General features: G+C 40.9%; 1 protein-coding gene across 3 annotated transcripts in view; it reads right to left on the reverse strand.

The window, feature by feature from the left end:
- The window catches only part of LOC105828987, a 167084-nt gene that overhangs the window by 11811 nt on the left and 129960 nt on the right, over positions 1-25313 (reverse strand). For all 3 annotated transcript variants that reach the window (XM_036292060.1, XM_028193109.2, XM_028193108.2), the window contains 4 exons: positions 24748-24981; positions 9379-9503; positions 8004-8211; positions 5228-5336 (listed from right to left, as the gene is read on the reverse strand). In XM_036292060.1, the coding sequence (XP_036147953.1) occupies positions 5228-5336; positions 8004-8211; positions 9379-9503; positions 24748-24880 (575 nt within the window). In that variant the 5' untranslated portion in view covers positions 24881-24981. The remainder of the gene's footprint in view (positions 1-5227; positions 5337-8003; positions 8212-9378; positions 9504-24747; positions 24982-25313) is intronic.

Raw genomic sequence — 25313 nt, forward strand, 5'->3', positions numbered from 1 at the left:
GCGCGCTCGATGGAGTGCTAATTTCTGCATCGCCGCCGTCACACTTTGCGAAATACCGTTTGCGAATCACACGCTCGCCGTGCTTATGGTTTCGGGATTACACCGAGATCGAAATCAATATTCTCGTCGCGCGATAAACGTGTGCGCTGTCCATGTTCTCGGCAAATATTTGACTGATGTAAATCGCAACAAATGAAAAATATAACGTATGAAATTTAAAAATATAAACGGCAAAACGCGAAAGAAAGAGAGAAAAAGAGAGATGCACGAGTATGAAATAAATTGTAAATCTAAACTAACAGTCCGAGGGAGGATGCGAATAAGCAGATAAAATTATTCGGTTGACTGTGTTGTTGCGGATGAAAATTCCTCGACCCGAATCCTCGTCGTCCCAAATTCGACGTGTTATTTTTGTTGCGCGATAAGCTTTCGAGTATACAGACTGTTGCAATCAACCATAAAAGTAAATTAAATAAAAATTTCCGCCACAAAACTTATGCAATTCTTTTCTATACAATTAATGTTACAAATTATACATTTTGTAACAATTTATTAATTCATTAACATATAATCTTAACAAGGAAGGAAAGGGAAGAGAGGAAAGTATGTGCGATTGATTAATTTCAGCGATTAGAAGCAAAATTTTTTAAATATTCAACTATAAATAACCATTCGAGTTCTCTCCGCTCTACCTATCCTTTATCCGTCTCGTTTTATTTGTGAATTCGGAGAGGCAAGAAGAATCACCCCAGCGCGCGATGCGTTTTGATATTCGATACGCGAGGGGCGCGGAGAGAACCAGTGGAGGATGTGCAAAAGGCATGGTTGGCGAGGATGCAACGCGCTCGCGGGTAACAGCCGCGCTTTCCGTGGCATCTCGACACGCGGCCGTGAGTGCGTACGTACGTACGTTCGCCCTATTTTAAGACGGCCGAGGCTTCTTGCCCTGCACCTCGTCACGCTTTACCACCGCCGCATCGTCCCGGCCGACCGACGATTCGCAGAAATTACGCTGGAAACTTCCAACTTGCGTAACGAGCCAACGCACCGCGCGCCGTCTTGCGTTTTCTTTATTTTTGTTTATGGGAAATCGGACGAAGCGCGAAAACGGCGCGGCGGCGCGCACTGCGCTTCCGCCGAGTTTAGCTCCTTAATGTTATGACGGCCGCGACGAAATGCAACGGGCGACTCGATAAACTGCAACATTTTCGGAGAATTTGGAATATGACACGAATATAACTCAGAGAGAGAGAGAGAGAGAGAGAGAGAGAGAGATTCTGCGACACGTGATCCCTTCGGAAACGTGAATTTATTGATGAGGAAAAAACATCGAGAAAAATTGTCAATTCTTTCTCTCACGCTAAGTAAGACTCGCGCGCAAAACACGTTGATAAGAGCGAAATAAAAAAATTTATATGGCATATAATGCATTAACCCGTAATCGAGTTTTGCATCGGGATGTAAAATAAATTGCCGTCATCGTATGATCTAATCCGTTTTTTATCTACAAGCGCAAAATGTAGCTCGAGCGTAATTACGCGGCGACAGTATCATTAATTCTATTTATTTTGCGTTTGGAAAATTTTAATTAAAAATCTTATAATGCGTTTATAAATTTTTACATAAATATTAGTTTCTTTTTTTTTTCAATTTTATTGTCAAATGTCCACTAAACGTAGAAATATCGGATGAAGCTAAATGGAAGAATTCAAAGAAAAAGATGCAGGATATGAAATAAATTATAATTAAATTAATAGCGGCTGCAGATATTGTTCGGGAAATGTGTCCGCACACAAGTACTTGTAATTGGAGATGAATAAAATACATCGTCCGTCGATTATATTTGCGAGTCTATAAGCCGTAAGCGATTCAATTGTTTCTACTACGATTCTCGCGAAATTAAATGTTGGAATTCTCACCGGGATTCATTAACGCTTTATAAGTTACATGAATTTTATTTGTTAAACAGCGATTCATATGCACGTTCACGCATCCGTGACTCTTGCTTCGCAAAATCCACGCCCGATATCGGGAAGTCGCATGCAACGTTGTATGATTCGATTTTAAAAGTAGTACGTTATATTTCGTTTTATGATCATCCTCTAGCTGGAGGAAATGCGATACAATAAAACAGCTCATATTCCGCGTCGTTAGTTGCGTACATTTTATTTTCATCTTACGCGGAATATGCCCTTCCTCCGTAGTCAAATAAAACATGAGAAACCGGTCGTAATATCATTGCCAATATCAACATATAACTTACATATGTTGGATCCAGTCTAAACACCGCGATAATCAATAAAGCGGTTTTAATAATAGAACCGATTCCGACATCGATGTCTGGTCATCGACGAATTTTATCACTGCGCAAACCCGAAACCTGTCACTGTCCATCATCGTATATGTACACTGTCTGTTCACATTCGAAACATATTTTGAATTCTCCCTATATGTATGTATATGCTTTTAAATGTTATTAGTTATACAGTTAATGGAAACATACATTTAGACGAGTCAGAACAAGAATCTAACTTTGCAAATTTTTTGCGGGGAAATAGAAAGGAATGAACGAAACAGAGAGGTAGTTTAGTACAGATTATATTTTTCTCAATTTGGTATTTGAATTTTATTAAAAAATAATATAATATAGCATCACTGTTCCAGTTTTCAAAAAAATATTAGCTCTCTCTTTCGTCATTCTATTATATTTTTAAAATAATTCATATTTTTACTTAATAATTTGATGTTCAAAGAATTATTGTTTTGACAATGTCCTTCCACAAAACGTATAATAAAAAAATATATAGAGAAAAATGATAATACACATTATGCGTTAATGTTCGCGTTTTTCATAATAATTAATTCTTTTACAAATATAGAAAGAGGTAATAAAGATATATTTTAAAAATACATTTAAAACTATAAAGCTCTTTGTAGAGGTGCTCCGTTATCATTTTTCAATTTTCCCGTGCGTATGTTCGTTTTTTAAAAAATAAATTAATTTTCTATCGATTTTTCACGATTTGCTAGCGATGAATGTCTGCCTTTGTCGCTCGCATTACGGATGCGACTTAATGGACCGTCTGTTTTAAACGTACGGCACAGACTCGATACGTCAGCCTTATCTGGGATTTATTAGCCGCGGGTACTGTCGGTAGTCTAGCGGTCTCGCGCGCAAGGGTACCAACACTTCGCCCTTCTCCGGAAATTCATCAGTCCGCGCTCGTATCACCGTAGATCAATCAACTTTTACGATCCATTCGTCTTCCGTCTCTTATTGCGATGTGCGCGCGAGACTCTCGATCATACTAATCTCGCAATATCGCGAACGTGTGTAATGTACTGTGTGTAATGCACCCTGCGCGCGAGAAAATATCGCTAAGTGTGCGAAGGATACAGGAGAGACAGAAATCATCATTGTAATCATTAACTCGAAAACCGCGTCGTTTTTGTTTAAGCCGGCGAAATTAAAAAGACTCTCTCTCTCTCTCTCTCTCTCTCTCTCTCTCTCTCTCTCTCTCTCTCTTTCGTGCGCGCGCATATCTCTCGCGTATATGAAATTCGCGCTGAAATATCTCGTCTGTGTCTCCCGCCGATTAATTTATATTTTATTAAACGTATTTCACATTGTACGCGCGCGGCTCTTGTTTAAGATATTACATGCGACGCCCATAAGTCTAAATCCGCTTTTAATTTAAAAAATTTTAATTAAAAAAAAAGGGAGGCAGGTATATAATATCGAGAATAAAGAAAATATCCTTGCGTAAACTGTGGGGGAGCGAGGGGGCGAAGATAGACGTTCAGGGACGCGCGGCGACGCATTGCTGTTTTGCGTGATGAGACTTCATGTTGCGTCGCTGAGAGATTGATTGTTTATCTTCGCCGTCGCTTCAAAGGGGACCCGATCGATACTTTATTCTCAGCGAGATCTGCCCCTGATATATTTTGGTGCATCGGTTAATCAATATTTCACTCCCGGCGAATTATTTATTCGTAATTTTCCGATAATTGTCCCTCGTAAATCCTTCATACTTTCTACATCGTTTCATAATTAATTTCCGCACCGCATCCTTTGATCTCCGACGTTCAGCGCGGCAAATTAAGCCATCAATGGCTGCTTTATTGACTAGGAACTTCAATAGAGGATATTTCAATAGCAATTGCAATATGGCTTTATCATTATTATGGCTTGTTTATCCTCTATCTCTCATTCGCTTTATAATAAATGAATTGCAACGATTCTACCATACGAACGTAAATAAATATTAACGCGTTGTGTATTATCTAGAAACGCGCTAAATGAGAAATTAATAATTAATTACCAATTATTAATTTAATATCCACAATTTCTCTTTTGGAACTTATTGGCTAACCGAAAAATTAAATAACAAATATTATCAATGTTATATCAGCTTGTTCATAATATCGAACGAAATATTTTACATCTGTTGTTCGATGCTCTTTTAATTCAAAATTGATTGAAGACGCGAGTGAAAGGACAGCCGGGAGAGATAGGGGGGGGGGGGGATCCCCGCGTATGCACGCGGCGACGAAATCTCCGGCATCGCGTACTCGTTGAATAACTTTTCCGCCAGCTAATCAATCTTCGAGGTCGGATCGCGTTTTTGTTATCTGCACACGCGATCAACGATCGATGCATCGACGCTTAATCACAATTACGTGGAGGGGAGAGGAGCTACTTCTCTCGCGTTACTCCCAGGTCGATCGGTCGGCCGCTATTGGACAACAATGTAACTGGAAACAGCGGCATATTGCTGCTTAATAGATAGGATTATCGCAGCCGCTTAATCATCGGCCGCGCGGCACTACAGTTGCCTGATGGTCTGGCCGACACAACGGCCTGTTGGTATTTCGATCGAACATGCCGCGGAAGCACCTCATTGGCGATCCTACCCACGTAATATCGGCATTAAGGTACCACCGCTGGAAGATCCACCGTTGGCCTACTGCGGATAAAAGTTCCGAGAATTTTTCCGCTATTAGCGGTAACGGCGTCCTTGGACTAATTTTCTCCTCTCGCGGAAATACAGAATTTATACTTATCGGAGCTTCCTTATTTAAGCGTCACGCTTTAACGCGTTACCTTATAACGCGTGTCTGCAAGAGTATCTGTTATTATTTACGAGACAAGATCTAACAATGCAGGGCGAAATTGATGTACAGTTTAGGGGCGGTTAGCTGATAGATTAGATCTTAATTAACTCACCAGATATTGAGGAACTTCTCCCGAACTTTCCGCTTCATGCTATCACTCTTCCGACGGTACTGTAATCTGTGGCAGGAATCCGTATAGGGCTCTGGAAGCCTGTAGAAACCTGCAGGAGATGGAGATATCCAGATTAAGCTCTTGGAAAGTTTCAGATTTTTTGCGGCGGGAAGTGTGCGCGGCGGCGACGCAACAAAGGAACATCGAAGATGGAACGCGAGACGTCGGAGCAATTTTTCGCAAACTTTGCATCATTTCACGTCGTAACGAGATTTTATAAGGAGAGTTTCATATGCTGAAAGTTACCTATACACGTGTCGTTCCAGTTTTCATCGGTTTTCCTTTTATCGGCGGATCCTTAGAAATTTTCCATCCTCTCTTATCACAGAAATTTTCTGCGGAGGGATCAAATTACACAGACGTACAAAAGTGCAGATTATGAAGTTTTTTGAATTGAGTTTCGACGAATATGCAAATAGACCCGGTTCACATCCAATCGGAAAGAAGGAAAGGACGAGTCGGGAGGCCGCGACTTCGGAGGGTAGTAATTAACGTAACGGCCGAAACTCCCGGAGACTTTTGTTCGTCCATGCGCGAACCACCCTCTATATGAGCTCGAACTAGAAATTGCAAGACTAGGAATAGCCGGGACGGTTCCTTGCATGGACAAATATTTATTCAGCGGCCGCGCGATTCGAGCATGCCGCTGTTTATTCCGCTCGTATATCCGTCGCTAGCCTCAGACCGGGCGGCATCGTAAAATTTCTCTCGCGTAATTTTTACATCTGACCGAGATGACCGATCCAACTCTAACGCAAAGTTCGATCCATATCCAATGTCAGCGTAGGAAATAAAATCTCAAAGAGAAAACTGTTATTGTGACAATTGCATTGAACGAGATTGAATTGGGCGAGACACACACACACACACACAACACATACGCATATCGAGATTAATCTTCAGCTCCTGCAATAAAGCAGAGAATACTTCACCAAAATGTCGGAAGAAAGCGTAACGCGTTTTAAATTGCTCTCTCTCTTTATTGCTTCCTCGTCTATTTCTCCATTATGCTATTTTTTTTTATTTAATCATTTGCAATTATATAACAAAGATTTCTCACGTCGAGGTTTCTCACGATTTCATTATGTGGAAAAAAATTGCTCGATAGTAATTGTTTTTTTACAGGTGTAATTATTGTAGCTATCATTTAAATCCATTGTATTTAGGATTAGTCAGCAGCTGCTTGTGTATCTAAATAGCGATAACTTTTTCAATTCACTGAGAGGATTGCACCGTTGCGTGACAATCCAATTTCCAAACGCTCTTCTGAATTGTCGAGAACTGTCGAGGGCGAGGGATTTAGACTGCACACTTGCATTAAACGAAAATGGTACGTTTTTTCAATTTCGATTTTATATCTTTGATTAAATTGTTATTGAAAATTTGATACTGTGGACATTATAGAATAATTTAATTTTAGAGAATGTGATAAACTATTTTAAGAAGTCAATGAACGAATCCATTCATTCGCATAATTTCTTTCTAAAACTCTACATTACTGAAATTCTATTTCTGTTATTTTTAACTTGAGATTTCGCTAAACAACAGAATACCAACTTAAATGTGCATTCAATGAATTGAACCCGAGAGAATTGGTGGACTGAAAAGGGAAAGAGAAGCGCCCGTGGCGTTTTGCTTCGCTGACGTTCATATTTATCTTCAATTTCATTTTCTTTTCACTAAACGCGCAAGGCAACAGCGTAAAAATCCCTTGTGTCCTGTATAATACAAAAACAATACCGTTTTTTTTATCATTGATCTATTGATGTATTTTTTCGAAAGAAGTATCAAGTACAAAAAATCACAATACTTTAATTTTTGTAGAAGTTATATAGAATATTACTTAAAGTAAAACTAACATATTAAAATTTCAAACCGATTGACTGTGTAATTTCTAAGAAAATAAAAGTTTAAGTTAAAGTTTGACAATACATGGCAACTCATATATGATAGATGTATCGAATAATCGATATATGATATTGCGTAACTTTTTAAAATGTTTTGGTGAACATAAGAATGATATGAATAGTTAGGATAAATCTTTTTGTATGTCCTCGTAAAAATTCAATTTCACTTGGCACCTAGTTTTTCTCATACAAATAAAAACAGCTGATGCCATTTTTTTACTAAGATCGTACAAATCATACATCCTTAATTAATATAAAAGAGTAACGCTACTGCAATAAATTAATTTTAACAATCGCGTATGCACTTCAGTGCATTACGATAATGGACCCATAGGTCCATTAACATACATGCAATTATTCGACGAATAATGACGGCCATCGCGGCCGGAGCATTTCATTTCGCTAATGCTTCCCTATTTAATGTCAAAGTAAGATATTATCCCGAATGTCTCCGTTCCGTTGGATTATCCCATTCACTTTTACCACCGCGACCGCAGTCGCCGCAAAATCCGCTTACGAAGTTCAATTACGAAGCTTATTCGGAGAAGTTTTGTACGTGTTACTTATTTAAGCAGCTGAAGCTGATCGTTGTCGCCAAAATTAGGATCGACGATTATCAAATTAATTATAAATGATATCATCGCATTACAGAGCAGAATAACGGAGGAATAAAAGTAAAAATATCTCGGCTCTTTTTTTAATCTCTCAGCGCGATATTCACACAGAGTGTCACTGACATAGAACGACCGGGAAGTTTGGGTAGCATCAGGGACACTCCAGATGCAGGAACGACATAGGTGGTTACTTACTAAGCCAGCTCAGTTGATCGTTGTTTTCCAATTTGTTCTTGAAACTGTCCACTTGACGTTTGAGTTCTCGTAGGGTGACGGAGGGTGCGGCGTATAAAGCTTCCTGATGCTCTCGCAGTTGCCGCTCTAAAGCCGCCACGCGCCTCTCTAAAGCCCAAAGTACCTCCGCCTCAATCACCCCTGAAGAAGCGGGGTGAGCGCCAACGATCTTGAAAAAGTACAACTAGCTAAATACGCTGCGAAGTGAATGCCGCGCGTTCGTGAGGAATTTTTGGCAAAATTAATATTGCCTAAGATAATATTTTGTTCTTTGATCAGACTATTAATAAAATTAATTCGCTTATTTCTGCATTTCTTTCGTTAATTATCTGCACATGTAATTCAATTATTTGCATTAAGATGTTAAAAGCAAAATACTGAAATGTTACATAACATGAGATATACAAAAAAATAAGCGTTTAATTAATTTAGATAGATGGAATTGCGTTCGTTACATTTGTCTTAAATTTTTACATTCCAGTGTGAATGTTTTCGTTATGTATTTCATGAAATAACAAAGAAAAATGTCTATAAACGTTAGGATATAATCTATATATGTCTAACGTAATCATTACAAGTCTTTTGCATTTTGCATGCATATTTAACGAGCATAGATCGATATCCTTGTAAATATGTAAAAGACTGTATACCAATGAAGCAGTTTTTTTTTATGAAAGATAACCGAAGTTTTAAACTTTCCCTATAAAATTGCGATAAATTCATAATGAACTTTCCCATCATTGTTGATTCAGGTTTTATGCAATAAGGCTAATTATCATAACGCTACAGCGACTGTTCAATGTATAGAATGAACGTCCATTATCCGAAGCAAGACCTTATTCGTACCTAAGATACTCTAAATCTAAATCAGTGAAATTTTACTAATTTACAGTGCTATATTTATAACTGTGATCATCAATGACTATTCACTGTCTTTCAGTGATTCCGGCGAACAAGAGAGATACTCTCACTGATCGAAATCAGTGTACTATCATGAAGTGCATACATCACTGATATAGTTATAAGTATAAGCGTAGCACTGAAGTCAGAACTGCGTTCACTGTCATTCAGTAACTAATACACTGATTCGGATTTAGAAAGTGTGAGTATCTTATCGTAATAACAAGAAAACTGATTAAAGAACAATTTTTCTGATCAAAGAACACATTCTTTCATGCATTCAAACTTCTTCGAATAGTAACAACGAAAAGTTCTTTCGCCACTCTCGCGGGGACAACTGCTACGCTTGAAAAGCATTTATCAAGAACTATTATACAGTGTTTCCTCTCAAATCTTAATTAATTACATAGATTAATGAAAAATTTGAATGGAGTACCTGAAGAACATAAGGAGTTTCGGGTGTGTTTGCCGGTAGATGAGTCGAAATATTGAGGAGCTTGTCCCCCTTGAGAAGCTTTACGATGTCCAGAGGACCAGCCTCTGCCGCGCTTCTAAAGAGTTCTGCAAGACAAAACGTAGGTTCTCCCTTGTTGAGCTGATCTCCGTCCACTTTCTCCTCCCTCCGAGGGAGAAGGTTCGCTTGCGCAGTGCCTTAAATTTACTGTCTATCTGTCTATCTAATCTCGCGACGCAACGGAGAGCGTAGTGGTATTCCTCTCGAATTATCATCCCGCGTATCCGCGCCGCGCAAACGACGTACAAAACGATATATTTACGATGCCCGGTTTCGATCCCCGGCTATTAACTCTGTCCGTCGTTTACCATCGTTTACTATATTACCAGAGGTGATATTAACTTTATTAAACGCGCCCCGCTGGCGCGCGGGAGATCGACGAGCCATCCTCCCAATTACCACGGCCGGCGCTTCCCCGGCGCAGGCAAAAAACGGCGACGCGTACAAATGGCCCTTTGCCCGCGCGACACACGCCGTGCATGATGGAATCCTCGCTCGGCGACGCGCTCTTTCCGCCGGCGTGTTGTATCGAGCGAGTAACGCTCGCTCACAAGGGAAGAGCGGCGTTTTGTGAACTCTGGCGCATGTTTTATTCATAATCGGAGCGCGCACGGGCTGTAACGGGCCGCGTATTATTGTGCCCCGGTAATTACGATCGACGACACAGCGTCGGAATGACGGCCGTAAATGCCGCCCTCCGCCTCTCTCGCTACGCTTTCCACGGAAAGTTTCGAGATCGTGCGGAATAAACAGCTCAAACAGAAGTGACTTGTTGGATGTTGGGCTTTCAACGTTGCCCGCTACGCTGGCCACGGATTTTATATTCCTGCACACTAGAAAGATATCAATTCTACTACCCGGAAAAGCGCGTACTTTTTTTCTTCTAATAAGTAATGGTTATCTTTTACTTTACTTCAATTCAATTTATGATATTCTTCGAAAGAGTGCAAATTCCTTTTTTAAACATATGCTAATGAGTTTCTTAAAATTTGCGATAAGAGTGTATTTTAAGACTATTATCAAAAAGATATTGTTTGCAAAGATAACATTTACTAAAAAAAAAAAAAGAAAAAACGAAACTATACTTAAAACTGCTGCATGAATGTTCTACACCGAAACAAAATTTGCGAACGAAGAAAGAAATAGAGAAACGATATAAAAATTCTGAACGTAACTCTTAATTAACTCAGACGAACTCTAACTAATTGTATTCAATGTAATATTTGATTATATAATTCCTGGTCCGTAAGAATCGAGGCGGTTGAAACAATGGCAAAATATGAATCTTGATTAATATTTACAGTAAGAGTTAGCCGAAGGGTTGTCGAGGGGTGCACAGCATTCGATCTCCCAGGATCTCCCGTGAATCGCCCAGAATACTCCGTGTTGTGCATACGCGAGCGAGCGAGCGGGCGCGCGCGCGTGCATCACCGCGAGGAATAATACGGAAAACTGTACAAAAAGGCTGAATAAATGATACAATCCATGCCGGTTCCGTTTGTCTTATTTTAGAGCGGATACATGCAGCTAGGGCTTGAAATATTGAAAAAGCTCAACACGTGTGTAAGCGTGTATATTCGGCTTTTAGATTCAACAGCAACATCCGACAAGCGGCTTCCGCGATGGTTAATGAATGAATTCATTTTACACCCGCGAATGAAATATAGACGAACAACATAACTGCGCGGCCCAATTATCCCGCGAATAATCTGCGATATTGTACATGTCGATATTATTACATCGCATCGAAATGAAATGAAACACGCGGCGCGTTCCTATATATGTGCAATATGTATATAGGAAGATGGATAATCTGTTAGCGATATTTATTCAAGTTAGAAACGCAGCTCGATGTTCGATTTTAAATGGCGCATCTTAATGCATCGATGAGGTGGAAAAGAGAGCGAGCGAGAAAGAGAGAGAGAGAGAGAGAAATGAACGAACGTGCGCGAGCTCAATGTAAAATACACGTTCCGTTCCGTTCTCGCGTGAAAAATGGAAGCGCAGTGAAACCTGGCGCGATCATTTATAAAGAGTCCAGGTCGCCCTTTTCAGTTCGCCCCCTGACTGACGTGCACGCCTCGGGATAAAATAAAAATATTCCAGGCGCAGTGGCTCGCGTTTTCCTCGCTATGGTTGTCTCGGGCAAGGAAACGGAAAGAGCACGGGACCTCGTGTAACGAAATACGAGAAATCATAGCGTTTCGCGATTTATCTGGACCGAGGTTGAAATGGAACACCCTTCTAGTGGAACGTTGTCACGCATTCGTTCCGTTTTATGCGCGACCTTTACGAGCTCGCGCTCGGCGCCATTTTCGTCAGAATTTCGCCGTTAGAGCTCCCACCGCGAAAAGAGATTCCGCGTTTCACGGCGGCGAAAGGCAAACACTATCATCGACCGGTCGAACTTCGATTTCTGTTTTCAACGGCACAAAGTGTAATCAAAACCCACCATCGCCAATTGAAATGCACTGCACATTCAGCGCTGTGAAATATAGGTTAATTTTATTTCATTCGGAGTAAAGTTTGCCAGGGGATTCGAAGGATTCGTGTTCGTCCAGCGCGCTATCTCGAAATTCTCATTATCCGTACGTCGCGAGGATAAAATTACAGTAAAGATATTAATGGTGATTATTCAGCCGATCCCCCAATATCCGCGATAACATCGACAGGCGCAAGGAAATATGCCGCAAAATTTTATCGATATACTTGCGAATACGGAAGATACCATCATGGCACTCCCAACAATCGCAGTTACGCCGGTTCGATTTATCGCGGTATTATGGCTGACAGTGCGAGGAATGCCACGCATAGCGTAAGTGCAAAGCGTGTCCACTACGCCCACGCACGAATTCGAGACGCTAATTGAGCCTGGAATCATTTGCCGAGGCGATGACGGCAGCATATTCACAATGCGCGAGAAGCGCAGCCAGATTTCATTGCAATCTCTCACTCGCCCCGCCTACGGGGAAAATTTTGGGTATTTTTTTTTACATATACACCGCGTGTGAATGGAATCCGCGAGTCTGCGATAATTTAAAAAAAAAAAATTTTAAATAGAGATTTTATTGACACGCGCTGCACGATTTTCCCTTTTTAACAGACACTGATCGACATGGCATCAGATTTCTCTCTCGTGATGCAAATGATTTTGATCTTTCGGTTTGTGCACGTGCGAGGCAGGCATTTTCAAACGAAGATGCGATCAATAAAAATAAAATAAAGCGAATTTTTTGTATCAGTTAAGCTTGGATATTAAATTAACGCTTACATGTAACAATTTTTATTAGCCAAGGTCCGCTGTAATCGGAAATAGCACTCTCACCTTCACGGCTGACATTTTCATCGATCGAATTTTACTTGGTATTGTATTTAACAATTTTATGTGTTTTAAGAAAATTTTATGTAATTTATTCTTGTAATATCCTGCTCACACACGGAAGTGAATGAAGCAAGTTATTTTTTAAGTACTTCCACGCAACGGGGCTGAAATTACTGCTCCGTTTTAACACGCCATCAAAATGCGCAAGACAAAATGATACAAATTTTATGATTATTTGCCATATAATATTAATAAACTAAAATAACGTTATTTGCGTGATGCATTTACATTTTCATGTAAATGTTTGTTTGCTATCTATTGAATTTAGCTATTGCAAATTGCGGGAATTTTAATACAGAATATAACACGGCACAAAAACATCCAATTTTTTTGTTCTGAATCATTGTGTAATAAATACAAAAAAAAGGGGAAACTGCGAAATATAATATATATAGAAGGGGGAAAATTGGTTTGATTCCATTTCGGACATATAACACTACGTGCAAAGAGCAGTTAAAATTTTTTTTATCCGTAGCTTTTATTCAACATCGTAATTGTAATGCATAACGGAAAAACTGATTAAGCCTTGCCGATACGGTCAATTCGCTAATGCGTCCGCTCAATTATGTTCCGGTCAGTAATGCTCGCGTCGGTCGGCGATCCGTTTCGTCGTAAAAACACTCGAGCACCCCTCGAGTACAGCAGCAAGCGCGATTATACAACAATCGCGTGTACAAACGCGTTCGCTGTTTTTCTTTTTTTCTTTTTTTTTTCATGGTACTTAAACCTTTACGACCGAACCGTCGAATTTTCATCCGCGTTTCGTCGGCGTTATGGCGCCGACTCGGCCGGGGCCCCAACCCTTTCCACCTCCCTCCGACTGTGTTCCCGACATGCTTACGATTTACATGATAATGTATTTCACATCCGGGCGGGATGGAATATCTCCCACGCGCGGAAAGGGTGAAAAATCGACCTGTACATATTTATACGAATACTTCTATTATTCATCAAATAAGTTGAAATACGCGCGAGATCTCCGACGCGGAACATTTCGAAAGCCCTGATTAATTGTGACACTGATCCGAAGATTTATGGAATTTCGCTCTTTCGTTTTTTCTTCCCCTCTCGGCATACATTTAACTTTGACATATAGATTTCAATAAAATGCAGTAATCCAGTCATTAAAGCGGAGAGATTTTTATACAAATGTCTCTTCCTTCCTCCATTTTTAAAATTACACATCGCACAATTTTGAAGTGTGCAGCTAAGCCTTTGACACGCCCCAATTATTCAATCTCGTATAAATTCATTGTTGAAAATTTAAAATCGTATTGTAACCTTCAACTCTTCGAATATTTAAAACTTGTTTAAAATTCAGCTTTTTTGCGTAAAGCTGTCGAAAACTTGCACGAAATCGAATAACGTCGGGGCGGATTGATCGTCCAATTGATGAATCGAAAGTGAAACATCCTGATCATTATTCAACCTTGGTTAAGCTTAATCTAGCAAACATTGATCGAGAGAGAGAGAGAGAGAGAGAGAGAGAGAGAAAGAGAATGTTCGCTGAAAAAGTTCAAGTTTCACTTTTTTATCTTTTTCTCTTCCGTTTGACAGGAGCTAGTATATATGTATATCGCGACGGATTCTCCCGCACGTCGAAAGTCGCACGCGAGTGACGTTCGGGCAATAAATGCTTGATAAAATGAGGAGAGAGCGAAGAGGAGAGTAAAGCCGAGCATATTTTTGCGGCGAGAGAAAGAGAGGTCGTCCGAAATCAGGCGAGACCGAATATTTCGCGCGAGCGAATACTTTTCCCTTTTTTTTCTGAATCCTCTTTTCCGAGGGAGATACACGACGAAACGAAATATCGATCCGTATGTACAAGTGTTTATTGGTCACTATTGCTTGTGCCACTTTAATCGGGTTACCGCACCATATTTTTCTCGTAAACACCGCGAATCTTTTATTGGAAGAAAACCAATACACAGTATTTGCACAAATAAAAAAATATCCCTCCATCGTATGCGTGTCCTTATATCGTGCGTTCAATTGATAGAAGCAAGAATCAGACTCTTTTTCTATGTAGACTCCGGTCTGTTAAATCCGCACACGATAAAACTTTCAATTTCTAACACTAAGTTCCCGATTGTAACTGATAGTGAAGGATTAAAAAAAAAAGAAATAAAGACTACACTGCTGTTACACATGCAGCTTCTGTGTGCAAAAAAAAATATATATATATATTAGATTAAAAATAATACAAACAGTTAAAAAGTTACTTACATATACGTATCAGCGACACGGTTCACTCCGTGCACGAAAAAAATTCACCTCTTGTGAGGTATTATGAAATAATAATTACCAGCAAAATTACTTTTTTTCATAACGACTCTCAAGTAACGGCGCATCGTGCAAGTCGCAAAAAACATAAAGTCAGGATTAACAGCAACCCCTTCATCATAATTCCGGAATTCAACGGGTACCTCGGAGGTTGAGCCGAGATATCCCGAATAAGTCCCTTACTCCCGCGAAATATCCACCTCGATGAGGACCCGTAAACGTGCCCGGATTACGTGAATAAGTAAAACGAGAAGTTTCGCATTTGCTGGTCGCAGGAACTTATCACGGACTTGTCCGCACGTTTTTGCCGACGTTATAAAACTAAGTTGGGGCGGGAGGAGGGGGAGAGAAAACTGAATTCCCGTCTATCTGTGCCGTGCGTTCTCGCGAGAGGCTACTATATAGGGCGGGCTTACGTCCGCTGAGAGAGATTCGTAAATATCAGAAATAAATATAATCCCGGCGGAGTTTCGCATTTAAAAATATAGACGTTGGCGGGCTATTTTTCTAATGCAAACGCCGTTTTTTTTTTTTCCCCGACGAAAAGGTCTCGCGTCACATGTAAAACTATTACGCACACGCGGCGTTGTTTATCAAATCAAAGGTTTTAAATAGAATCGCGTGAATCTGGGAATTAAGCCTCGGAAGATGTGATTTTTGTTTAAACTTTATAAACAGTCCAACGGGTTACGCGTTTCTTGGATAAAGGTTAATCCTTTCGGTATGCTCATGCATAAGGACGACAGGTATCGATGTTTCCTAGGCGATAATGGATATTTCTGGAACCGTCTCTATAGCGCGGCTCTCCCTGCAGCGTGTGTATCGCTCTCCTCCTCCTCCCATTAGAGAGTTGGAGAAATTCAAGCCACTTAGCAAACCGCGAAGCATCTCAAGCGGCTCTCGTCGAAAGGTTGAACGGATGAGTCTTAAATTAGACTCGTCGACGACCGCGCTGTGTAAAGGTCGCAAGAGTGAAAAAGAGAGAGAGAGAGAGAGATCGCCGGGGGTTGGTTGGCGAGTTATAAGAATTCGCGAGCAAACTTTCATCGCGATCGTTTACGATCGAGCGAATGCTTGACCGTCATCGTCCTCAAGGAACGGCTCGGTGTGTCGAGCATTTTGAGCACCCTCCGTAATTCAGGACGACGACGACGATTGGCCGTCCCCGAAACACGTACCGTGCCGCAATTAGACCGTATTATACGTACGTACGTGTCGATAGACTTTCGTACCACGGGGAGCGCCTCTAAATAAAAGGAAAACCGAAGGTCCATCCATCCCTCACCTCGTGTAAAATAAAAATTCGGGATATCGAAGATATTCCATAGAGAGCTACAGGAGTAACATGAATAACGAGATGTAAAATAAAGTGTACAGGGACGTCGTCTTCTTCTGCGCGAAAATACAATTCATTCTGATGATAAATGTCACCATACGGAATATCTCAGCGCGATAAAAAATGCGGGAAATAATTCACACGCCGCTCACGCCGGAATACTTTCGCAAGTTTCATAATTTATTATTAATGTTGGTACTAAAATAAAATTCGCATTTGTGTAATTTTATACGGTCCGAGAGGAGATGCGTCATTTGACAATGTAAATTAAACTTTCGGACATTTATTTCAAGCTTGATTTAACTAGGTTAACGGACGCGCTTCAGTTCTTCGTGTATTTTTCTTCCCCTCCCCCCTATCACGTAATCAACTTGCGCGAAATGTTTTTCATAATGTGTAAGAAATCCGAGCGCTACAATTAATTTAATTAATATAACTTAATTAATCTGGTTATTAAACATGTGCGTTTTGCGTAGTAAGTAAATACTTCGGTAATATTATCGTTATTTGCGAAAAACGCCGCAAAAATTCCGACGAAAATTTGTTCACTGAAAATCATATTTAAACGTGTCCGTATTATGCGTTTCTCTCTCTCCCCCCCCCCCTCTCTCTCTCTCTCTCTCTCTCTCTCTCTCTCTCTCTCTCTCTCTCTCTCTCTCTCTCTCTCTCTCTCTCTCTCTCTCTCTCTCTCTGTCAGGACAGAGCGCGGTTTGATTAACAGCTAAATTAAATATCCGTTTGTCAAAGCTTACAAGTGTAATCGGGCTCAGTGCGCGTACGCGCCGAAATAAAGCAGCAGTAATTTCGGATGAAAGCGCAGTTCCTTCCATTATTTACGTACGTCAAAAAACTTTGTAAATGTTTTATATTAAAATTCCTATCGCCGAGCAGATATACGCGCCACGAGATATATCCCGAGGAATATATAGCACGCGAGCCGCGTTGTATCCCGCGTAACGAGAGCTTTGCTGTTATTTTAACTACCTTCGTTAAATTAATGAATTCTCTCTCTCTCTCTCTCTCTCTCTCTCTCTCTCTCTCTCTCTCTCTCTCTCGTCAAGAATAATTAAAACCTTTTCTTCGTCACGTCGCACGCTGACGCGTCGCGTCCGAATTTCGCGAGACTCGGACGTACCCCAGCGGGGAGGGATCTCGTTACGAAACCGAAACGATCGCCTTATCGTCAGTTTACACGCAACACTGCTCGGATATTCGCACGATTCGCGAAGCGAAATGAAGCGTGTACGGTTACGCGAAGGAAGGGTGACGGCGAGATCAGTGGGGGCACCAGCTATCTTCTGGACCCGTCCATTGGTAGTAATAGGATAATGAATCGTGAATCACGAACGTACGGCGGACGATTATATTTTTATTGTGACCCACGCTCAATTTATTCATTATTTTGTTGAGGCCAATATCATTGGGGCGAGGTGTAGGACGCGTTATCGCCGTCGGAAGGCGTTCGTTCGAGACGGCGTCGTCGTCGCGGAGATGCACCGCTAACGTTCAGCGAAATAAGCGCGAGGAAGACTTCCTTCGAAACGTTCTTCTACGCTGGAAATTTATTTAAGTACCTCGGGAAACCGTCTATCAATTTTCGAATTGAGAACGTTATTTATTGCGTAAAAAAATGTCACTCTCCTTGCACAATAACGAATGTAAAATAAAATATTTTTGTGTAAGGCTTGGTTTTCGTGAAAAATCATTAGCAAATGGAAAAATGATGAGATCTTCTTTAAGTTTAAGTAAAAGATGACCGCGCCCATTAAGAGATAATTAGAAATTACTCGGGTCACCAGAAAACCATATTGTAACACGTAAATATTATTCAAATTATAATTCATAATTATATAAATGTCACTTGCATTGTCAGTGTAATTCGAAAAGTTGCATCGATATAAATGCACCGCTATAACATCCCAATGTTTTGCTAATAATGCCGTCGCAAGTAAATGAGGCGGTAAAACGAATAAATTTCGCAATGCAGCGATGCGGCGATGCAATATTGTTTCGAACCATCGGCGCGCGACTTTCGTTTGCATAATAAATGTAACGTAATAACCTTCATCGACAAAAAAATCGAGTTTCCGACACGCCTGATTGCGGAGGCGATTCCTGTAAATGGGTGTCGCGCCGCGCGGCGAGTCCGCGTTCCATCTCGTGCATTCCGGAAGCGGTTCCGCCGCCGATAATTCCGCGGCACTCGATTTCCGGGATTTCGTCCGGAACCTCGTTCCGCCGGCGACGAGTCTCGACGGCGAAGCGGCGGAAAATTCTCCGGCGTTTCTCGCAAATAAAAACGCGACGAAACGATGTTCATGCGTTTCAAAGCAAAATTGGCATATTTACGAATAACGATGGAAAGTTTTATCGGCGAATAAAAAAGGATTTATCGGGATCGGTAAACGCGCGGGATAGGCTTTCAAAAATTTATGTCATACTTGAACACGAACAGAAATTATTAAATATAAATTAGGTTTTATTGTAAAATTTTTTGTAAATCCTTTATTGTGAAATAAAAACGCAATTGTGTATTACATCTTCCACGACTTCGATTTCCATATATCAATTAGTCTCATTTTACTCAAATTTGACGATTTTTCATAACGGCCACAATTCTTCATTTTACCTTTCTCGTCGCAATTAAGCTGTATAATTTTATTTATGCACTGCGAGGGACCGTAATACATGAATCTGAGGCAAGTACGTTGGCAAAAAAAAAACGTCGCAAAGCTCGTTATCGAAAGAAAAATATTTTCAACAAGGTTTTTTTAGATTTCGAGAATAATAGAAGTAAAGAGATTTAAAGCCGATTCAGGACAAAATAAATTGCGTCATGTAATGTGGCCAACTTACTTACTCTCTCTCTCTCTCTCTTTCTCTCTCACGTGACGCTGCCATAAACTTCCTATTTGAAACAAGATTGTTAAATCAATAGGAACAAACTGCATTTGATAAGAATCTTATTTTCATATTCAACATACAAAGAGCAAAAATAACAATTCTTGAGTTAGGCTTCGTAATTCGTAGAGTGGAGATGTGAAATGATGCGAGAAATATTCTTGTCCTCCGTGTTGTTTGTGTTCCTCTCAATGTTATTTACATTTTAATATACAAGTGAACTTCGCTATAATTATATTCATTTCATTCATTATATCCGTATTTTTTTAATGAATTTTTAATTATATAATTTAATTAATTTAATTACATTTCTCTGTTTATTCGGTACAACCTTTGTGGCGCAACGTTAGCGTTGTTACGTTGCGATTCCTGATGCTGTATGCATATTTTAAAATAAAGGAGAACAAGACAATATCAGGGATGTCTTTTGCGCAACTTGGTTGGTAATAGAGGACGTAAGGGATGTTCGAGACGTGGCTTGATTAGATGGCAGGTGGGGTCACAAGCGTGTTAGAGCCTCAGCCTACCGATCGATATTTATGTCTATATGTATAGAGGCCGTGTATTGCATTAGGTAAATGCGTAAATGCACCTCGTTACACGCGTTCAAGCTTCGCTTGAAACCTTCACAGGATACCGAGAAGAGATTCGAAAATTGAAGAGGAATTGGTTTTGTGTGACTTCCCTAAATGGAAGCGTAATTGCAATATTTTTAAAATATAGAGTGGAAAGTCATGTTATGTCTCTCGCATTAAAAGGAATTCTCTTGAAATCACGTTACACACGAGAAAGAGAGAGAGAGAGAGAGAGAAGAAATGAAGGTAAATTGAATTATTGTCAATGAGGATAACGAGAATTATCGCTGCAGCGATGCGATTTCGAGATTGTTCACGTTTTATTCGTGTCACAGAGAGAGAGAGAGAGAGAGAGAGAGAGAGAGAGAGACGCGCCGGAATGTCGACTTCACATCGCAGCAACAATCTCGTTGTAACGAGAGAGTATAATGACGGCATCCGATATTAATTTCTCGTCTCGGATAATGAGATATCATGATAACAAAAGCTTGCTCATGGCGTAGCAAAACTACAGGCCCGGTAGGTTTACAGTGGTAGCAAAAACATCAAAAGAAATAACGTAAGGCAAATTGGTTATAACGAGAAGACGAGCAGACGGTTCGCAAGGTTCCGAGGGCCAATAAAGATCACGGGCTCCAATAAAAACGCGATTTCTCAACGCGATACAGCTATTAGAGAAGCCACAGGAAAAAAAAGAAGGAAGAAGATAAGCACAGAAAATCATTGGCTTTTGTAATCAGAGTCGCGGTTAGATAAAAGAGTACACATTTATTACCTTTGTGAAGTTCATGACAAAGCACAGATCATCTTTTATGTTTCGGATTGTAAATATCTCTTATGTTTCTTTGGCTTTGCTGTATATACATAAATAATTAGGAAAACAAGATAAGAAAAGAGAAAGGTAATTTTTTTCCTCCGAAAAGAAATTAAAAAAATAAACTTAGACTGTGTAAATAATAAAAAGTGTAGCTTACGTAAAATAAATATAAAAAATCTGTTGAACTTCAATGTAATCGATATGTAGAAATTAACATTAAACTACACGTGACACCGTTAATTAAATGAAATTAACCAACAGTCCGAGGCAAATTTTTTTTTCTCCAATTATTTGGACATTTCCAATCTGCCGGTTGCAGCATGTTATTTTCTTTCCTCTCTGGAGTCGTTTACGTTCTTTCTCCCCCGAGAGAGCACAAAAATAGGCCTGAGGGACGTGCAATTCCGCTTATGATCAATAAAACGTTGGAAGCGGTCGTTCACGTGTCGGGCAACGTGGCCGGCCGTCACCTAAAACATCAGCGAGACATTTAGGACTGCACCCATAGTCGGGTGTTCGATTTTCCAGGGTGTTCGGCCAGCTCAACTTTAACAGCCCTTCGGGAAATTGCAAGAACTACTGCTGCCGTAAAAAGCCTGACGAACGTGCCGGAAAACAAAAAGTTTCAGTCGAAACAAAAACTTTTCTTCACTTTTGTGTACCGATAGCCCCCTTGCAGCGCATCGTCTTTTTTTCCTTCCCCTTTCTTTCTCGTAGAAAAACCTGCATAGCTCGGTGAATAATTATCGGAGAAACCTCGTTCCCTCATATTGGCTGAGAGAGATGAGAGAGAGAGAGAGAGAGAGAGAGAGAGAGAGAGAGAGAGAGAGAGAGAGAGAGAGAGAGAGAGAGAGACGCCGTGCATTTTCCGTACGACGCAGCGTAAGGCGTCGTGAGAAATTCTCATTCCCGGCGAAAAAGCGGAGCTTCGATTCCGAGCCCCCGTGACGGTGATATCGATCGGTTGCGTGGCATCCTCGCGGCACATTTTTCGCGAAGCCGGCCTCGTTAAAAGGCTTTTTAGTTAAGTGGAAGCGACTGCGACTGCGAGGACGACCAACGGCGTGTTCCATACATGGAAGAACGTAAGAGTCTATAGAAGGCACTCCCCCCCGTCCCCTCCCCGTCGTTCTATAGAGGGCGAAGGGAGAAGGATATGACCGTCATAACGGCAGTCGTAACAACGGCGGCATGTAATAATCTTGGAAACACGAGGCTGTGAAAGGTAATTAAAGCGACGTTACATTCGATCGGTATAAACGACGAGCTTTTTTTCTCCCGACGTCCCGCGTTAAAATTTAAACGAAAAAGTCCGCGTATTTTATCTCCGTCGGTCTATTAATCCGTTTAATCTGCAGTCATCTTTTTTTTTAATACGGTTTTTAGTATCCGTGTTTAATCGATAGAACGAGGAAAAAAAACTCACGCCGCCATATTTGCCGATTTACCACTTTCGCGTACGTCAGTCTTGACGAGCTGAAATTTTAAGGGAAAAATCACGGGTTAACGGCGACATGCAGTCCCCTCGAGCGTTAAACATCGGAAGTTAAAGGGATCGGAAAGCTCTTGGCTTTAGGACAACGCGCAACGGTTCGGAGAGATCAACCTGCACGATGAGGCCCCATTGACGAGACTTGTCGATGTTGTAGTATGACTTTGTACCATCGTGTATCGTCGCCGGTAACATCATTGCTGACAAAGCCGTTTCCCTTAACAGGCGTACAAGGTTGTACACCTGTTGTAATTGCATTAGAATTTTAATTAACTAATGTATAGCCTCGTAACGTACACACACACCGTTAAATTCGCATGATACCATCTCATCGTCCGTAATCACACTATTTTACTATAATTATTGTCCGATAATGTTAGCATTAGACACGCAGGAATAATTGCTGACCGACATTTCGAAAATTGAAATATTCTATTTCCCGACAACGTGTTAATTTCCAACGAGAACAGTAATAACTGATTAGCGCATCATCGAATAATCTAAGTTTAAAGAACTTAATTAAATTACTAAATATACTTTTCTACATGTAAATCTAAATGTAAATGTAAACTCTTCTAAATGCTCTAGTACGATTAAGAATAAATCACATTGCAGAGTAATTAAAAATAATTTTTCGAGATTAAAAGAATTTTTAGTTTCATGTGTTTTATATCTGTTGTTGGGCATTATGATACGTGGATAAATAGTGAAAGCAACACGTACCGTGCAAAGGCTAATTAAACAGTGGTTCAAATTACCCGAAAGCCAAACGAGAAATCCATTGTACTGCTACGCAAATAAAATTTTGATGCAGTACAACAATACGAAAGGTATAATAAAACTGTACAGTATACAATGTACAGTATTACAATATATTATAAAGTATAATGCGCATTGCAGAGTAACGCGGAAAGTGGTACGGAGAAAAATACGATCTACTCTAAAGTGGCGGAAAGTGAGAGGGGGGAGGAACTAAGTCGGCTGAGGAAAAAAAAGGAGAAAAAGGGACAAGCCGGAAAGAAATCAAAATCAGGTCAGATATTAAGGAGGAGCCAAATGCCAACGAGAGAAGGACGAGAGGGATAAAAAATTTTTTAATCTGACTGCTTCTGTGTACGCGCGCTTCTCTCGAGCGCGATCGTCGCTTCCCTCAAAATCGAGAAAATTATTCCAACCGTGAAAGGGTTGAAAGAGAGAGAGAGAGAGAGAGAGAGAGAGAGAGAGAGAGAGAGAGCCGAGAGGAACGAGTAGCGGCACAAGTGCGTGCTCATGTCATTTTACCTCCAGAAACGGGAGGAGGGTTGTAAGGGGCGCCGGCTCGGTCAGCCACTCGACCGAGCCGAGGGGAACGGCGCGGTCCGGTCGATAGGTCACGGCACGAAGGTGAAGTGTGTGCAAACATAATTTCGGTAGTGCTCCGAAGGGAAAGCTTTCATATCGGGCGACTGGCAGAAGCGAGTAAAGCGAACGTCTCGCCCGCGGGATTGGCTGGCTCGCGTGTCGCGTCGCGTCGCATCGCGTCTCGTCGCAATCGATAATTGATTAAATCCTACGAACGTCAAATATTCGCCCGCCTTCCCGATACCGACGAGGGAGGGGGGGGGGAACCTTCTCTCGCGCTTTTATCCGAAGTACACTTTCGCGGCGGGCCATAAAGCCCCGAGTGAAAAGTTTGAGACGTAGGACAGGGCACAGGGATGAATTCGCCGCCGCCGGATAAAATGTCTCTTCCGTCGAAAGATTAATGAACGGCTAACTTTCGACGTTAATGTCCCTTTCCCTTCGCGATTCGCTTGGATTGCTGATAAATTGAATACCGCCTTGAATCGGTAATGAATCTTATTGTGTTCACACCTAGACCCGACTGAGTTTTAATGACGATAAAAACTCCAGGGTGCTGACTGTATCTAGACGGCCAAAAAACAATAATCTCGCGAGTCTCCGTTCTAATAAAAGCTGTTATCTTCTAAACGTTTTCATTAGCTATTAATATTCGAACTTGGAAACTTACTTGACTACTTTATCATATTTTTGCGTGCACAGCGGCAAGCTATGATAGCTCTTTTGTGATGAAACTGTTAACATGATTTCAATATGTTATCGTTCCTGGCGATATCAACCATTACTATATTATATATAAGAAATATTTATAATAAAGTGTTAACAATCTCTGTGAAACTTCTGTATAATTATGTATTAATAAGCATGAAAGAAACGTGCTTTTATAGTTAATTGTTTGATTTTATAAGAATAAAAACTTGAGACATCTTGACACTTTGTGAAAACGTTAATAACTATACTTGATCTCGAATTCTGTTCTACGCTAATTCAGTCCGCCTATAAAGTGCCTATAACTACTACTTTACGAAAACCGCGCGACACACACACACGTACGAGTATTTCGAGAACGCTGCGTTATAAATAAGTGAAAAAGTTCGCTCAAGAACGTCTTAGAAAAGTCGATGAAACTTTTCGCCAACGTGGCAATAAAACTTTCCCGCTCACCCTTGAGTTCCATGTCCGTGACCTGGTTCGCCTTGTAAGTGGCCGTCTCCCTGCGGTCGCCGACGATGAAGTAAATATTGGTGTACTCCTCGTTGACGTTGCTGCTGGTTCCGTTCCTCGCCTCGTGGTCCATGGCCACGCGGATAGTTTCGGCCTTGAACCGCCTGCCGCTCCTCGTCGCTCGGCCTCGTTGATGCAGTTTTCGAGACTACCCGGCCTTGCTATTACGCGGGGCTGTCGGGGCACAAAGGTGACAGACTTAGGCACAAAACCGTCGCCACTCTCGCGCTAACAAACGTCCTTCCGCGTTTCTGTTTTGCCACGTTTCTGCGTAACGTTTCGGCAATCTATAGCAGTCTGCTAAGCACGAAGAACAAGCAATGTTACTTCGCGCACCGGTGTTCTCGCACTCGCGACTACACGTTTCGTTACTTTCCCCTTATTACGTAAAAATCGAAAGGATAAAATGGAATCAACGAAATATGCTGATGTCGACGATATATGTCGCTAATATCTCAAGGTTGCTCGATTTACACAGTTTGATGTATAATCAACGTAACACTCCA

The sequence above is a fragment of the Monomorium pharaonis genome, chromosome 9 (genome assembly GCF_013373865.1).
Source record: "Monomorium pharaonis isolate MP-MQ-018 chromosome 9, ASM1337386v2, whole genome shotgun sequence".
Taxonomy (NCBI): Eukaryota; Metazoa; Arthropoda; class Insecta; order Hymenoptera; family Formicidae; genus Monomorium; species Monomorium pharaonis.